This window comes from Dromiciops gliroides, chromosome 4, assembly GCF_019393635.1.
Source record: "Dromiciops gliroides isolate mDroGli1 chromosome 4, mDroGli1.pri, whole genome shotgun sequence".
NCBI lineage: Eukaryota > Metazoa > Chordata > Mammalia > Microbiotheria > Microbiotheriidae > Dromiciops > Dromiciops gliroides.
The window spans coordinates 162,907,871-162,926,772 of NC_057864.1; the positions used below are offsets into that span (position 1 = coordinate 162,907,871).

General features: G+C 36.0%; 1 protein-coding gene across 6 annotated transcripts in view; it reads left to right on the forward strand.

Moving 5' to 3' along the window:
- SYNRG (synergin gamma) overlaps positions 1-18,902 on the forward strand; it is a 96,731-nt gene that overhangs the window by 52,916 nt on the left and 24,913 nt on the right. For all 6 annotated transcript variants that reach the window (XM_044005509.1, XM_044005510.1, XM_044005511.1 and 3 more), the window contains 5 exons: positions 1,822-1,937; positions 2,134-2,196; positions 6,847-7,803; positions 15,639-16,226; positions 17,438-17,601. In XM_044005509.1, coding sequence (XP_043861444.1) covers positions 1,822-1,937; positions 2,134-2,196; positions 6,847-7,803; positions 15,639-16,226; positions 17,438-17,601 — 1,888 coding nt within the window. The remainder of the gene's footprint in view (positions 1-1,821; positions 1,938-2,133; positions 2,197-6,846; positions 7,804-15,638; positions 16,227-17,437; positions 17,602-18,902) is intronic.

Genomic DNA, 18,902 nt, shown 5'->3' on the forward strand with positions numbered 1-18,902 from the left:
AATCAAGTTTTGAAGGTTTAGTCTAGATCCCTTCTCTTAAGAAGCCTTTAGTATATGTGAAAAGGTTCATGGTTTTTGAAATTTTAAATACTATGCTTATACACTTGGGTACTTTTCATCAGTACTGTAGAACAAAAGTTAACTGTTTTCCTATTTGGATGGGGGAATGAATCTGTTTATATGTAAATGGTATAAACACTTTCATGGTGATTACCAGTTATTTTTTTATAATGAGTTCAGAAGAAAAGACTGGAATGAATTGTTCAGTCGCAATATGCATAAAATTGCAGACTGAGTCATAGCTTTTCTTGAATGAGATTTCATTTCATTGGTTTTAATCAGCAACACTTCATTACCCCGGAGATGCTCTATTTTTCCAACTACCTTATTCTGTGGTGAACATAATTTTAAAATTAATATTATTTAGTTAAATGTCAGATTTAGCAGAAAGATTTTACCAACTTGTAATCATAGCACTTTAACAAACTATCCTTGCTTAGAGGGTCACAAAAGACAAAATATATCATGCAGCTGTGTGTTTTTTCTACTGCATTAATTCTTTCTATTCAGTTGTTAAAACATCCAACATAACATTTTATACAATGAGCCCTAGTCTTTAGGGCTTTGCTTTAAAGTCCATCTATGGTGTATATATGATTACGCATTTCATTTGCAAAGTAGACGTGTGTTGTCTATCTAACAGCACTGTGGAATTAAATTATATCTCAACTATAGTTTGATGCAACCACACTTAGTCCTGAAGCACTATGGGCTACCATTAGCATGCATGTGTAAGAGCTGGGTTTGTATCTTGCTTGTAGGCCACTGATAAGATTTAAATGACTAAGGAAAGATTCTTGCTCTGGGGCACAGGACTCAATAGAAATTCATTTATATAGTTTGTGTGTGGTATTGAATGACTTAAACTGGAGTTAGAATACAGTCATTCATATGTAAAGGTTGTTCTTCCTGGGAGCTTGCCACTGTATGATAAGGGAAGGGGAAAAAAAAGCAGTTGTCATGTGTATTTGAGCCTTCCAAAAATTGCCAACGCAGATATTGCTTCTTTTGTACCACTTTCCTTATGCAGTAAGAAATATATTCTCACTGAAAGTCTTTTAATCTAATTGTGAAATGATTGTTGTTTTGCCATGAAGATAACTCCTAGAATCCACTGATGTGTTTCTTGTGAAAATGCAAATTACATTAATGCTACTATTTCATATCAGATGGGTTAACTTCTGCCAGTGGCAATCAAAAGCAGAGAATTTCAAGCTTGACTTGAACAACATTTCATAACTTCTGATTCTTATCATTCCCAGTCTACCTCTCTACTCTAAACCCATTTTAAAGCATATGACTTATAATAAGGTTAACATAATACATTTTAAAAATCTAGTTTCTCAGAGAAATCTAGTTTCTGTGCATGTTTGGAGCCGTTCACTTCTATTGCTTTTGTATCAAAGGCACTTTTTAGTCATAATCACACCCCTACTTCTGCTTGCCCCTCTCACCCCACCCCACCCCTTATCTTTTATTTTGGCTTAAAGAGATGATTAGAATTAATATGTGACTGACCTCTCTCATATTCATAAAAAGGTTACTGCTGCTTTTAAGTCTTAGTTTTTAAGCTAAAATAGTATAATAAAAGGATTATCATAATTGTATTAGTATCAAAATGTTTCTGTGACCTTTGGCATGCAAATAATTTTTATAGGAAATACATAATTTCTGTTTTGGAAATCAAGCTCTTATATAATTTGTGGTAATACTGAGGAGTTTAATGTGTTAAACATTTAAAGGATTTTCTTCCCTTTCCAGTGCTCCTTCTTTGATACCGCTTCCAGGATCAAAAGCACCACCTTCATCAGATAAATATTCTGTATTTAAAGGAATTGCTGTAGATAAAACATCTGAAAATGCAGCTCCATTTGGAGGTAAAAACAAAATTTGTTGATTTATAAAATATAAAACATTTAATTTTCATGTTTCTGTGATGTAAGTAGTGATTTTATGCTGTCTATGCAAAACATTTATCAGGTTTTTTAGGAAAAGGTTCTAAATTTTACTTAGCTGTAGTGTGCTTTCACCATAACCTTAATGAAGCTTTTTCCTTTTTTATATACATTGTAGAACATGGAGACAAATACAGTGCTTTCAGAGAATTAGAACAGCCCGCGGAAAATAAGTCTCTGGGTGAGTTTTTGGCAATATGCTATAAATATATTAATTCTTTTATTTTTAGTAAAAACTTGGGATGCCTTTCTCTGTCCATAGACATGTCAGTGAGATTTATTTAGGAAAAATATATAATAAAAGCTAGGGATTTAGGTTTCCTCCTGTAGACTATTGCAGAATTAACTGGGGCCATCAAGACTTGAGCTGCAGAGCTCTAGCTACTTTATGCTAGAGCAGCAAATTGTGGTTTCTCTCTCTCTCTCTCTCTCTCTCTCTCTCTCCTCTCTGTCTCTCCTTCTCTTTCTCCCTCATCCCCTCCCTCCTTTTCTCTCTTCCCATCTTCTCTTTCCCTCCTGACCATCTACTAAACACTTGTCATGGGCAGAACCTAACAGGGAGATACAGGTATGGACACTGCTGCCTGCCTGGCTTACATTCCAGTATTTCACTGAGCTGTTGGCCAGCTTTGTCATTGGTTTAGTCATGTTCCTTTTAATAGAAATATATCACATCAACAGTGATTAGAAACACAAAGACCTAGTGTCAACAGAGTTAGAGATGCCATTTTAGGATTCCTGCTTTTGGGGTCGCCTACATTCCAAAGAATAGGTTGGCCGGGCTCTTTTTTACTAATCTGGCTTTCTTTCTCCTCAGGGTGGTATACAGTAAATATAAACCAGCTATCTTTCTTTGGAAGATAATGACAATTTTATTTTAAAACAGTAGAAAGAAGAGAGTGTTTTGGAGAGCTGGGTCAGAAATTATCTTTTGCAGTGTTTTTGACAGAATGTGACAAGATAGAGATAGACTCTTGAGGCAAAGGGTGTTTGTTCACTGGAAACATGTAGACCAACAGGTACTCATGGAATAATATGCTTAAGATATCATGCTATGATAGGTTTAGATATGAAGGTTTACATTTGCTGTGACTATTTTGTAAGTAGCTGTCAACTTGTAAACTCCCCATTGCTGATTTCTTTTTAACCCTTTCACCAGCTTACCTCACTAATGGAAAAGTTTACAGTTCATCAGTAAGTTTAGTTTGCTGTGGTGGTTTCATTTTTAAAAATAAAACAAAAAAGTTGTCAATTTCACAGATTATTTTAAAATAGCAATCAAATTTTAAATGTCAATTGTTACTTCATTCATATGAAATAACAACATGTTTTCTGATATAACCATGAATAGAATTACCAAAAAGCCTGAGTTATTTTAAGAATATTTAACATGTCTGTCCATTTGTGAAGTTGACTGCATTCTTGTTAGTAGTATGTCTTAACAATAGATTCAAGGAAATCTGAGTGCAATTTTATACATGGTACAAAAAATAGGGTATTAAATGAAAATGTCTTTGTTATGCTGGTGAACTGGTTACATATTCTAGATTAATGGAGAAGCTCTACTTCTTCCTCTATTTGCCATGCTTCTTCCCAGAATTAATTTTTTTTTTTTTCAGAATTAAAATTTTAAAATAAATTTGTATTTATAGCTTTTGTTTTTTTACATCACAGTAATTTCTCTGTCTCTCTCCCTAGTCTCTCTTTGCTGAGAGCCATCTCATATGTAGCAAATTATATTTTTAGAGAAAAGAGAGCAAAAGTGATCAGTAATTAGAAAAAGTCAGAAAATATATGCAATGTTCCAAACTCATGGACCTCCAATCTTTGCAAAAAAGTAGGATTGAGAGAGTTTGTTATATCTCTTCTTGGGACCATGCTTATTCTTTGTAATTTTTGCATCATTCACTTTTGATTGTTTTGTGCTTTTTCCATTCTCGTTGTTGTAGTTACTGTATATTGTTTCCTTGACTCTGTTTACTGAACTCTGCATCAGATCGTGTAAACCCATGCTTTTCTGTATCCATCATATTTTTAAAGTTTTATTGATGTGATTTGTTTTTACATCGTAAAGCATTTACAGATTACCCTCATTCTGTGAAAGATGTCATAACTAAGTAAAATAATTAAGCAAAACCCACAATATAGTGATCTCATCTGAAAATGCATGCAACATTTCCACAACCAACACCCTCCCACTTCTCTTTTTTAATTAACAAAAGTTTGTTTTTTCTCACTCTTATTCCCAACCCCATCCAAAAAAAAAAAGAGAAAAAACAAATTTCTTATAACAGATATTCATCATCAAGCAAAAGAAATTCCCTCATTGGCTGTATACAAAAATGTGCCTCATTCTGTACCCTGAATCTGTTCCCTCTGTTAGGAGATAGTGTGAATGACAGATAGTAAGGGTATTAATAGTCATCTTTACAATGTCATTGTAGAAATTGTTCTCTTGGTTCTGCCCTTTTCATTCTTTATCAGTTTATAAAAGTTTTTTAAATTGTTCATTTTTTAATGAAATTATAATATAAATTGTTCTTGTTCTATTTAATTCACTATTAGTTCATGTCTCTTTGCAACTTCATTTTTTTTGTACTCTATCACATTCATAAACCACAATTTACTCAGCTGTTCCTCAATTGATGGGCAGGTATGTCACTAGTTTCCAGGTTTTTGCTACCAGAAAAGGCGCAGCTATAAATATTTTTGTACATAATCGATCTTTTCCTAGTTCTTTGATCACTTTTGGGTATAGACCTAAGCAGTGGTTTATCTGGGTAAAAGGTTAAATTTAGTAACCTTTCTGTCTAATTCCAAATTGCTCTCTAGAATGGTTGTACCAATTGACAGGACTGCCAACAGTGCAAACAGTACCTGTTTTTCTATATCCCCTCCAGAATTTGTAATTTTCCTTTTTTGTCATCTTTGCCAATCTGATGAGTATGAGGTGGAATCTCAGAATAGCTTTAAATTTTCTTTAATTACTAAAGATTTGGAGTATTTTTTTATGTGGCTATAGATAGCTGAGTTTTCTTCCCTTGAGAACTGCATATTAATTTCCTTTGACTGAGCATTTATGAATGGGGGAATGGCATTTAGTTTTATAAATTTGAATCAGTTCCTTACATATCTTGATAATGAGGCCTTTAGCAGAGAAACTTTTGCAAAAATTTTTCCCAAATGATTCTCCTTTAATCTTAGCTCTATTGGAATTATTTGTGTAAAAACTTCTTAAAATGTATGTAATCAAAACTGCTATTAAATATCAGAAAATCTATTATTATTAAATTGTAATTTCAAGTATTAAAGACCATACTTTGTGGCTTAGAGTTGAGATATGTTTATATGGGTAGTTCATCCACTGTTGTTTTCCTTAGACAGAAAAAATAGTTTTCTTTAACAATTGATGAGAACATTATAGTGAACATTTTGGGATTATCTAGACATGACTTTTAGACAATCAGTAAGCATTTATTAAACACTTAGCTATGTGCCAGGCACTGTGCTATAATACCAAAACAGAAGTAAGCAATCCCAGGCAGCTAGGTGGCGCAGTGGATAGAGCACCGGCCCTGGAGTCAGGAATACCTGAGTTCAAATCCAACCTCAGGCACTTAACACTTACTAGCTGTGTGACCCTGGGCAAGTCACTTAACCCCAACTGCCTCACTTTAAAAAAAAAAAACAAGTAAGCAATCCCTACCCTCAAGAGGCTTACATCTATCAAAGGTCATAACATGTACATACATGTATAGGTATATACAAAACAGACATAAGAAAATTTTAAGGAGAAGGCACTGGCGGGGGGGGGGGGGTGAGGGGAGAGTAGAATTATGAAAAGTTCTGTGTAGAAGGTGATGCTTGAGCCAAAACTTGAAGGAAACTAGGGATTCTAAGAAGCAATGTAAGGAAGCAGTGAATCCCAGCCATGGGAAATAAGTAGCCAGTACAAAGGGCTCAGAACCTGGAATTGGAGTGCCCTTTGTAAGCAGCAATAACAAGTCCAATTGATGGCCAATTGAGCATGCAGTGAAATGAGAAGAAGGGTCTGAGCATTACTGGAGACCTACACATTGGAATGTTAATACCCAAGGAATACAACATTTTGCCTAATTGTGTGTGCATTTTAAATCCAGGACTAGATATAAGCCGATATTCCTGAATTACATGGGCATTAATTTAAAAGAAAACTTCATTAGAAGGAGAAAAATAAGGGTACCAGATTCTCCCTTCCCAAAAATGCCTTAGATGGGCCACAGAGTTTCCACTTCTCATTTCACTGCATGCTCAATTGGCCATCAACAGGGATAGAAAATCATGAAGCCCTGACCCTGACAATGGAATAATTGTAATTATCAATATTGAACATGAAAGCATTTATGGAAATAACTAATTAAAAAGCATTTGAGGGGACAGCTAGGTGGCACAGTGGATAAAGCACTGGCCCTGGATTCAGGAGTACCTGAGTTCAAATCCAGCCTCAGACACTTGACACTTACTAGCTGTATGACCCTGGGCAAGTCACTTAACCCTCATTGCCCCACACACACACACACAAAAAAGCATTTGAGGAATGAAATGGACCATAAAACATCAGCAGGATTTTTCTTTCTTTCCCTATCCATAGATTTCAATATGGGAATAATATGTGGTTTCCAAATTGGGAGTACAGAGAAGGGTGAATACAAAAAAAGAAAATCAGATGGTTGTTAAATATGTATTGTATCCTTAGGCTTTAATAAATATATTTGACACTTTGCAGGAAGTTAGACTTAGTGTACATTATGTGGTTTTAAGCTGAACATCCTTGTTCCCTTCTTTATTCCAGGAGATAGCCTTGCAGAATTCAGAGCCACAGGAACAGATGATGGTTTCACAGATTTTAAAACAGCCGACAGCCTATCACCACTAGAACCACCAACAAAAGACAAAATGTTTCCAATACCCTTCCCCTCTTTAACTGTACAACAGAAACAACAAACACAAGCAAAAAATCATCTGAACTTAGCAGACCTAGATATGTTTTCCTCTGTTGGTGCCCCTGGTGAAAAACCACTTTCTTTTCCAGATGCATTTAACTCATCAAAATCATTGTCCATTCGGTCACTACCAACAACTGCTGCCACGACCACTACGACATCAGCACCAACTAAAAATTCTAGCTTAGCTGATGACTTTGGAGAATTCAGCCTTTTTGGGGGATATTCTGGTTCAGCCTCTGTTGGGGGACAGGATGACTTTGCAGATTTTATGGCTTTCAATAATAGCGCTGGCTTATCCGAGCAAAAGGCAGATGATAAATACGATCTTCTTAAAGAAGAAGCTAACACTGTTCCTCTGACTAGCAGCATAGGCAGCACAATGAGAAATGGGCAAAACTCTTCAACTTCTGCTTCAACCAAATATGATGTCTTCAAACAGCTTTCTCTGGAGGGCTCTGGAATAGGTGTTGAGGAGTTGAAAGATAGTACCCCTCCGGGGAAAAGTGATGACGATTTTGCTGACTTCCATTCAAACAAATTTTCATCTCTCTGTGGTAATTCAGACAAATCTCTGGTGGAAAAAGTGGTAGCTTTCAGGCATGCCAAAGAAGACTCTGCTTCAGTGAAGTCTTTGGACCTGCCTTCCATTGGTGGTAGCAGTGTTGGCAAGGAGGACTCTGAAGATGCACTCTCTGTTCAGTTTGACATGAAACTGGCTGATGTAGGAGGAGATCTTAAGCATGTCATGTCTGATAGCTCTTTGGATTTGCCCACAGTTAGTGGCCAGCATCCGCCTGCAGCAGGTGAGGAATTGGTGCGATTGCTCTGGTGATAGTCGTAGATTTCAAAGATGATTCTGTGTTGCTGATTTACAGTATTAATGCTCTGACCCTTTACCATTGTGAAAGGTTCCTTCATAGCAAACCCCTTAGTTGCCAATATCCCACTAAAACACTGTAATTGTTGACTTTTTTGACCACTTGCTGAGATTGGATAGTTAAAATACTTTTGCTTTTGAGATCTTACACCAACTTGGTGTCACTAAGGCACATTAACACTTAACAAATTAGAGAAACCCAGCATTGGCAGGGATTTGAACAAACATTGTCAGTGTTAGCAGTGCTCCTCCAGTTCTGCCTGTGAGGTCAGTGTACCTCTCTTGCTTTTCTCTTGTATTGTGGGTAAATTCTACAGCTGCCAAAAGTGATCAACTTAGTGTTCTAATTACGTTTACAGAAGCATACTCTATACCAGGAGTAAAAGCTTCTAACTAAATAACCCAGCATTGTAATATGCCCTTTTAAAAAAAAAGGAAGAGAAAAAAAGACTATATTGATGCCCTGTGGTACTGGCAAAGGAGGTTATGCATTGTTACTGTCAGTGAAATCACAGTTTTCAGTGTTAACACTAATATTGGTATCATTTAATTATATCATCTATCAGTGCTAGGATAGATGAGCACTAGCTAGCTGTTTGGGGAAAATCAAAGTTAGCTGAATGTATCTTATTAAGTGGCCCTCTTTAGACTCTCTATGAAGTTAGATGATAGAACAGCATATGAAACAAGTGTATCTCCAGTCTTACTTCATAGCATAAAAACTAATTTCCCAAGTGTCCTAGTTTTTTTTTCCTTTTGATATGTACATAGAGAGACAGTTAAACCTATTTTGTGGCCTTTAATAATGAGAAATATCTCAGTATTACTGTATTATTATAAAGAAAGTATTATGCAGTTGAAAGTTTTTTGAATGGGAGGGGGCACACTGTTAACTGTAAGAATTATTACTGTAAGGATCAATTATTTCCATAAGAGAAATTTCTTCCAAGTTTACAGATCTGGACTACAAATTATATAGTTCTGTAGTTTTGCATCATATGATATTTTTATGTCAGACAACAAACCTGGATCTTTCTCTTGGCTCCTTAAGTGTGGACAGGACATGTTCCTGAGAAGGGTACTGAAACCAGGAGCAACAGCAATTAGCCAAGACATTCATATTTCATGTTGCTACTTGGTAAAGTGTTCTAAACACAGCAGGCTATCCAAATAGCACCTCATGCTCTTGAATGTTTACTTACTTTTTATGTGCTTTTTCTCAAATATTTTTCTATCTTTTTTTTTCCTTTTTTGTTCGATACAGTGATTTGGCTTTTTTTTTTTTTTAACAAGCTAGCTGCTTTGGGGCCATGGCAGTTAATTGCAGACTGCTCTGTTTTGTGAAAATTGTCTTCATTTATACCTAAAAATAATAGCTTGTAACCTGGGTACTAGTCTTTTGGACACTGAAGTTATTAATTAGAAGCTATTTTTCTGAAAGTAAGTCTGTATTCTTTCACAATGCCAAGCTAAGTGTTTTCACAAGGAGAATTACTCCAGCCCTTTTCTGTTTTAGTCTTCTCACTGAGCTTGCTCTGATTTATTTGTTAAAATAACCTCCTGTGCTTGTGTTCTTTTATGTATGTTTGGAACATTTCCAGCTTTGAACCTGTAATGTTCAAGCCAAGTCTCTTCAGTTTGCATATATTCTTAAAAGCATATTGTTTCTTCTTCCCTTTGATCTGTAAATTTCATGTCAGAAAGGAGCAGTATCCCTTTAGAGTGGTTAGCAGGGGTTGTTGTCTGACCACTGTGTTACATTAGAATTGCACAAAATTGCTGTATTTAAGTGTTAAAGGGGTTCAGTGGCAGTGATTCTAAAAGCTGATTTGGCTTTACCCATGAACATCAGAGTATCCTACCCTCAGAGTAGGTTGCACAAATTCCTTAGTAAAGAAATAAGCAATGGACTTCACTAGAGCTGGTGAAGAGAGAATAAAGTTCAATTTCTGAGGACCATAATCCGATGGAGTGACCTAAGTTAACTCTGTAAAAGGATACTGTCTCTTTAAACTTTGCTATAATTCTTTGTATGGAAGATAGATAATACTAATAACTTTGCCTGATTTCTTGCATATATTCAAGTTAACACTTTGAGTACTTGCTACATATAGTTTTGACTAGACTGCTTTGATATTTTTCCCTTCTAAATTTAACCTCTTCCTTTAAACGTTTTGATTAATGTTCAGTCAAATTAAGACCCTCTTAATTCTATTTTAATTGCAGCAGGAGCTCACCCTCATGTGTAACATTATCGAAGGGTTAGCAAACCAGCTGCATCTGCCTACTTGTGTAGTAGCTCTTCTTTGACATTAAAAATCTTTGTATTTTAATCAATACCTGGTTTTTTGCTGCTTTTCTGGTGTCTTTTTTCAATTTAAACATTTTCTGTGTGACTGTGCCTTCTCAAACTTGCGTTAGTATATTCCTCTGCAAATACTGACCTGCATGCTTATTCTGATGACTCCCTTTTGAGCTCTTCTGTATCACTATCTTTTTGTGATCTGTAAGTCCTGTGTTAATAAATAATACCTTGGCATATTTTGAAAGTGTGGGGGTGTGTGTAATTTGTACCTGGGAAGGATTAAAACAGAGAGAAAGAACTTGAGCCATGCCTATGATCAGTCAGTAGTATCCCCGGAGCTGCTTGTTCTTTGTTTTGGATTGTTCCAAATCCAGTTTCCTACAGAAATAGTGTGGTTGTTTGGGAAGAGGGCATTTTAGATCTTTTTTAAAATTCCATTGATGCAAGTCCTTTCACATACTTTTTGTAGATACTGAACTTGTACTGTTCCTTTTAAATATTAGAGAAACCCCCTACCTTTTTAAAGGAAGCTTCCCCTGACTTTTTCTGGAGAAAATAAGTAAGTGGGTTTCATTGTTTAATAAATATCATACAAGATGTGGTGATTTTAATGTTATGGGGTAGAGAAAAGAATTAACAGAGAGCCATTGAAAATTAGATATCTACAAATTCATTTCAAAATAGCTCATCAAATGATTTTGACGTGACTTTTGGTCACCATAGACCTGCTCTGAATTTAAATTGATGATCCTGCAGTGAAAACTGTTTACTGCTAATCCCTGGAGGACTTCCGGCCTAAATGTGAGCTGGATGCAGAATTAGCTCCTGTGTCCTGTGGTATTTCAGAGCACCTTTTTTTTCAAGCATCAGAGTTGAGTTTGAAGTCTGGTTAAGTTTTCATTTATTACTAATAATCTGTGAGACACATCCTCCCCCCCCCCACTCCCAAAAAATGACTTTGGATGTGCCAGTCAAAATCCATATTTTAAAACCAATTCTATAGCTACCAGTACAACTTAGAGGTCTGGGTTGGTCAAATGTATATATGCTAGCTGTTTTTTCCATTTTAGAGCAGAATGGAGAAAAAACCTATCTTTTAAGTAAAAACCATGGAAACCTTTAAAAACCTTGTGGAGGGAGGTAAAAATTCTAGGCTAAATTTTAAATCAGACAACTTCATTCTTGATGGAAAAATAAAGAAAATTTAACCAAGGCAAGAAGTTATAACAAGATAGCTGGAGAAGGGAGTCTACTGTGATACTGAAATGAATTTCTAGGGGTGGGGAAAAAATTCAGATTATTTGATGCAACCACATCTAAAGGAAAAAAAAGCAGAAGCACCATTATGGAAAACTCTTGCATGTGTATAGCACAGTGACCCACAAGCCATCTTTAGTATGTAATTTATAACTTGCTTCTTGGTAAATTAAAGAATTGTTCACTATTACAAATTGATAAGTTCATCTTAAAGGTCCTGCAGATTTCTAAAAATCAACAGGGCCCAAAAGACAACTGAAGTGAAAGAGAATCACAAGGAAGGATGCTGAATTCTCACCTGTATAGAGATCAAATTATTTTGTATTTCCTAAGGGATGACTTGGAATCTTTATTTTTCTCAATTGAGTGCATTACATTAGTTCTTCTGCAAATGCTATAAATATGCAGTGGAACTTTTAAGAGTAGAAAATGTGTTACTGGAAGAAGTCAACCTTGGACCATGTGGAATTGCTCTCTCTCTGTAGTTGGGAGGACTCCATCATGTTTCCCTCAAGGACAGTTTGTGTCTCTGTTGGCATTGCCATCCTATTCAATGTGGTGGTGAATGGGACAGCATCTGGAGTTCTGATCAGTTGCCTAATGATAACCCCTTAGCTGCTGGTCTTCGCCACTCTCCTGAGTTGGTGGCACGAAGGTGAAAAATGTTAGCAATCCTTCATCCTCTACTTTTTTTTTTTTTAGGTAGTCACTTAACACTATCAAACTTAATGCAAGGATATAGAAACTCTCTAACTTGCTTTTGGATTGTGTAGATATAAAATAAGTTATATGTAATTAAATTTATACTAGTCAGTTCAAATGGAAAATGGCAGATTTTATGTATATAAATAATCCTGGAAGGCAGTTATGCATCACCATTTAATAGCCTGTCAGAAATCTGCTACGATCTGTCAGTCTTGTTTTCTTCAACAGCACAATCCAATCCCAGCAAGTTTGTGACTTTTCATAGACTGGTGTCAGACTAGATTTATAATTACTAGAGAACACCAGACTTTTGACTACTCTGAGCAGTATGAAACTAGGGGAGGAGAGAAACTGAAAATTAACAATACACAGTAGGTTATGCTCAATAAGGTTCAGATTAATATTGAGATTCAAAGGATCATTCTTCTCTGACCCAGTAGACATTTTTGTTACTCCATGAGACTGTCCCTGGGATAACAGAATTTATTCTCTGTCCCCAATCCAGAACACTTGTCTTAATTATCTGGACATGTGCCTGGTGTTTTAGAAAAGATCTATATGGAAATGACTGCCAAGTTCTGTGCTTCCTACAGTAAAAGTGGTAATACTATGAATTCATATATTTTTGTTTAGAGCATACCTCTTGCCGACATTGATCCAAAATTCAAAATTAATTTTAAAAATATACTGTGGATGTTTTGGAAGTCTCATCTTGAAAATGGCTTCTGAAAGTATTGAATTTTTTGTGCATGCAGTGAAAAGAACAAATGTTTCAACCAACATATTTGTTCAAGGGAATGTAAATATAGGTTATGGTGGGAATCGCTAATGTTACTGCTATAGCATGAGCAAGGAATCCATATGTGATTTGTGATCCATGGTGAAAAAACAGATTGTATAGTTCTTTACTTTGTTCCATCTTCTAGGCACACTGAAGAAGTTGACATTGTAGGACATGCCTGGGATCCAACATAAATATGTATATTTAAAGCACACAATTAGAGGTGCATTCTCTTGAGTTCAATTATGAGCCTACTTAGCACAATCCAAGAATATTCTAAAATTTGAAATGTGGTTATTGTTTCTGGTTCGTTTTATTGTGTTTCAGACCCTCCTTGTTTTTCTTTCCTTTTTCTATCATAATTTGTTGGGTGTACATGTCAACTGAGCTATAGTAGCTTCAGTGATTATGCAATATAAAGTAGTAGGTGTAGCCTTAGTTTGCCAGACAATTCTCTTATCATTTATACCATATTTCTTACAGAGAGTCTCAGCTTGGCAATCTCTTCAGTATGATGAAGATCATTGTACTCTTAGACAAATATAGTGTACATATAGGGTGAAGTGGGGGAAGAATGAAGTGTTTATGAAGTTTACCTGGAAGGAAATGTCACACAGATGTCACAGAGATGTTGTACTCCTTAACAATGTCAAGATTTTAGCAATTACAACGGCATTCTTAATGATGTCAGTGAAAATTTTTTACTTTTTAAAACAATTCTAGCAGGTGTTTTTTCCCCATACTTTACATTTGCAAACCAGTTTAGAAAAAGTAAAAGTTAGACACTTGAAAATCAACTTTTATTTTTAAGATCATTTTTTAAGTAGGTTAACTGCTCATTATTTTAAAATTCTTAAAAGATTTTCTAACTCTCAGCATGTATCTTATTTGAGATATTTCTGTGATTTATTCCAAAACATAAGCTTTTGCTGGTCTCATTTTCCAATATGAATTGAAATTTGTTGAAGATTCGGGTGTGCAGTTATATAAATAATTTCAATCTTGCCAGCTTAACTAATTTTAGTTAAAATGCTATTTTTATAATTATATACAATCATCTCTGGGTTTTTTAATTATTGTCATAATTGCACAAGGGAGCTTTTTATTTCCATGGAAACTGGTTTGCAGTTTTTAACTGAAGCTAATTTTTCATTAAGTTGATTTCCAGCATCTAGGAAATTTACAGGTTTTTTTAATAGATGGGATAATAAGAACCAATTCTTAACATAGCTTCATAAACCATCATTCTGCTATATTCCAGTAATAAAAATATCCCCTTTATAAAACATTCTCCTCAATCTATCACTTGAAGGCCTTGTATTTAAATTTCACGTTATTTGAGACAATGTACCTGTTGTTGTTACCTTTAAGAAGGAGAAGCAAAAGCATTCATACTGAACATGCAGGGTTTTTTGGAAATTTTGCTCTCAATTCCCTTTCCCTAACTGAACTGAGAGAGAGAGAGGGATTTGGGGCATTCTGTGCAGAGGGCTGTGAAGATGTCAGACATTCTTTAGCTACCTTTGGCTACCCTGTGTTTCTGTGAAGAAAAAATGACCTTGTGTGCAGGCCTGGCAAAGTGGGATGGTAGGCAGCTGTGGATAATAAATATGGGTCTGAGAAGTTGGCATGTTACTTGTCTGCCTCACCTAGGTAGTACTCAGGTGAAAAGAGGAGCATCTTAAACAGTTTGTTTGTTTGACTTCGAAGCCTCTTTATTTTAGACACTAAGCAGAAAGTTAGCTTCACTTCATTCACAAACATCCCCTTCATGTTTTTAGTAGCCCTGTCTAAGCTCTCACTTGTTAGTGCCAGCAAAAACATACCAAGCACATACTTGGATTTTAGATCCTTTGTAATATGTTTTCTGGCTTGGGGGTTTCACTTAAAAAAAGAAAGAAAAGAGAGGAGGAGGAAGAAGAAGAAGAGGAAGAAAAAATTGAATGAGAAGCAGGCAGCTTGATAAGAACCAGACCTCTGGTTATTAATAGCAGTGTTATGGGCTAAAATAGATGATCGGATTGTTTCCTTCCTCACACCCCGTCACAACAGTGGGAAGCACACAGTGGCCCAAATAATGACTGGGTAAGTAACTGCCTAATTGAAGCCCCACTTAGAACATTTTTGGTTTAGTCTGAAACAAAGTCCCTACTAATTAAAAGCTAGGGACTTATATTGCCATTTTCACCTTAATTTTCATGTTGGAAATCTTTTGTTTTCCTTTTTTAATTACCCTGTACATAGACATGCTTTTCTTCTTTCTCTTACACTTGTATTCACTGAGGAGCATTTTCTGGGCAAAGTCAGGACAAAGGTAAATCGCTAAAGTGACAAGTTTGGTTTGTTGTTTGGTTTTTTCCCCCCCCAACCAAGTAGTGTGTTATTAATGTGATTTATTTTATATACATAGTTACACATACACTAGCTTACAAGAGACCTAAAACTTTTATTATATACAAAACATAAGTAATAGTCCTCCTATATGTGATGGCCTTTTCTTTTTCATACCCCCCAAAATGGTTTCATATAGTTGAATGTAAACCTCAATCCCATGTTGACCTGAGGTATACATATAAACCTTAAATTAAGTTTATTCCAATATAACATAAAATTCCAAAACTGATGTTTCATACATTTCACTTGCGCATAGTTTAGGGTATTCTACTTAGAAAATGAGCACTTCTCTAATTTGGGGGTCTTATTTTCCTTTCAGATATTGATGACTTAAAGTATGCAACTTTGGGCACTTATGGTAGCAATTCTGCAGTGAGTGCCCTTGCAAGCTGTGACTGGTCGGACAGGGATGATGCTTCTCCGGGCAGAATGCTCTCTCCATTTGTCCTCTCAGCAGGAAGTGGTTCCTCTTCAGCTACTTCAGTTCTTCAGAAGAAAGAGACTTCATTTGGCAGTTCGGAAAACATTACCATGACAACAGTTTCCAAAGTGACGACCTTTCCAAGTGATGATACTCTTCCAGAGGCTACATTTTCAGCTTTTGAAAATTTTAAAAATGGTATTTTCCAGTCCATAGATCAAAGAGACATTGAGAGTGGGGATTTCATAAAAACACAGGACTTACCTGCAAGTGAACAGAACCAAGAAACCATGTATTCAGTGTCAGTCGCCAGTGGCATGTCTCAGGAAACTCCAAAAGAATGCCCTGATGACTTTGGAGAGTTTCAAAGTGAAAAACCCAAAATCAGTAAATTTGATTTTCTAGTGGCTAATACACAAAGCAAGATGAAATCGAGCGAAGAAATGATCAAAAATGAACTGGCTACTTTTGACCTCTCTGTTCAAGGTGAGCAAATTAATGTCAGATTTTGCTCTTGTTGTTAGACAGTCTTTCTTCTTTCTTTTTCTTTTTTTTTAAGTGAGGCAATGAGAGTTAAGTGACTTGCCCAGGGTCACACAGCTAGTAAGTGTCAAGTGTCTGAGGCCGGATTTGAACTCAGGTACTCCTGAATCCAGGGCCGGTGCTTTATCCACTGTGCCACCTAGCTGCCCCTAGACAGTCTTTCTTAATTATAAATATTGTTTCCTGTTACCAATGAAAGAAACATTTTTAAAATCAATTTTATTTCCAGTTCCAAATTCTCTCCCTCCTACCTCTCCCACCCACTGAGAAGGCAAGAAAAACAAAACCCATTACAAATTTCCACATTAAACATGCCCCCCCCCCAAAAAAAAAAAAGAAAAGAAAAGAAATAGAAGAAAGTATGCTTCAGTCTGTGCTCTGAGTCAGCGATTTTCTCTCTGGAGGTGAATAGCATGTTTCATCATGAGTCCATTAGAATTGTGGGTTGATCATTGTGTTGATCACAGTTACTAAGTGAAAGAAATATTTTCTTTTTTTTCTTTTTTTTTTTTTAATGTATAAGGTATTTTATTTTTTCCGTTACATGTAAAGATAGTTCTCAACTTTTGTTTATACAAGCTTTACAATTTCAGATTTTTCTCCCTCCCTCCCCTCCCCCCTCCCCTAGACAGCAGGTAATCTGATATAGGTTATATCTATAAAGAAATATTTTCTAACCATTAGTATCTACAGGAAAAGATTGAATGAGTTTCTTTAGGACTAAACTGAGGCCAGTAGGACAAATATGGTGAGATAAACTGTTAGTTCACTTGGTTAGAGCACTGCTAAGGAAATGAAAGTGTGATAGCTTTGATTCTTATGTGGGTCATACCTCTTAACCCCATCTTGCAAACAAATACTTTTGGGAGATTGGGAGAAATGAATCCATAGTAAATTCAGTATTTCTGGTTTAAAAAACCCCCACAATCAGAGGCATATGTCCTACTGATAATGGAAAAGGAACCATGGCCCCTAGAATTGAGGTATGTAGCTTCCCAGACAGAATGAATGGCATATGGAAAGTTGTGTTTCAAAATACTGAAAGATAGAAATACTTGGAAGAAAAAAAAAATTTGTCTAAGATTCCCCTTTCAGTAGCCTAAAGTCATGAAACATTAATAGAAACCCTTTGACTGCACTTTCAATATTCTTAGGGTCTCACAAGAGAAGCTTGAGCCTTGGTGATAAAGAAATAAGCCGTTCCTCTCCATCTCCGGCTCTGGAGCAACCTTTCAGAGATCGTTCCAACACTCTAAGTGAAAAGCCTGCCCTGCCTGTTATCCGGGATAAATACAAGGATCTAACTGGGGAGGTGGAAGTAAGTATGGTTACTTGATACAAGAGACATGTAGATTGCCTAGGCTTTGCTCCTAGGAGGGAGCACTTTTATAATTTCACATTAAAAAAAAAAAGTGTTTCTTGATGAACTTAAGAAAAATGTCTTTATTACTGTGATCTCACTCAAGGAAGCATCACCTGCAGTGAATATGATGTAATGAAAATGTTCATCCATTTGTGAACCTATTCCTCAAGAAAAGCATCCTGTGAATGGAGTCAGTGTGAGGCTCAGATTGCATTTCTTAGGATGGGCAGTTGTGCCTTTGTTTCTGAATGCTCAAATCTTAACATTTCTGCCAGGAGTTAAATTTATTGGAAGGTGGGGACAGGACAGGAGGGAAAGAGTCCTGCCTGGGTTCTTGAGTTAACTGTGTTTGTTGCAGCATAGCCACTATAGTTAATAGTTTTATAGTCATTTTAACTTTGAAGCACAGAGATGATATGATGCTTGTATTTTTATCGATACGGTATCATGGCAGGAGCACTGGATTTGTAATGTATTCAAATTCCATTTCTCCTACTTTACTATCTGTGTGACCTTGGCAGGGGAGGGGTGGGGGAGGGAACATTTTTAGATCTGTTTCCCTTAGTCTGTAAGTTGAAGTTGTATTAGATGATCTCTAAAACCCTTTCTAGCTCTAAACCCCACAATCCAGTCAGAATCATGTGCTAGTCACCTAGCCTTTATTATAAGTGAGAATCATCATGCCTTAGTCTGTGGACAGACTATGGTTTTTCTTTCAACAAATATTTTCATAGCAGCTGGTCAAAATATGGTAAGCTAATCACTTAAGCTTTCTAACTTTCAGTTTCCTTATTTGTAAAATGAGAATTATAAGAGCATCTATCTCACAGAGTTGTTGTGAGGATCAAATTAAGATAATATTTAAAATCAAGCTAAGCAAACTTTAACGTTCCATACTAACATGAACTCTTAATGTTAATATCCTGATCGTGAGCAACAGGAAGAAAATGTGGAAATGCTCCTCCATTGCATTATTAAAATGTTTAACTCTCCCCAGGTTTAAACCAGTAGATCAGCCATTACAACTTGACCACAGAATTCCTCCACCTTCTCAATCCCAGTGGCCTCATCCTCTGCCCTATTTCAGCCTTACACAGACATGGGCAAACCTAATACCTGACCAACTCTTAGAGTTGTGCCCCCTCTGAGATCGGGAGCTTAGAAATTATACTTTCTGACCATAGCCTCCTTTCCCACTTCTACTCATACTGAAACCTACTTTTAGTTCTTATCATGACCTTTTGATTTCTCCATTC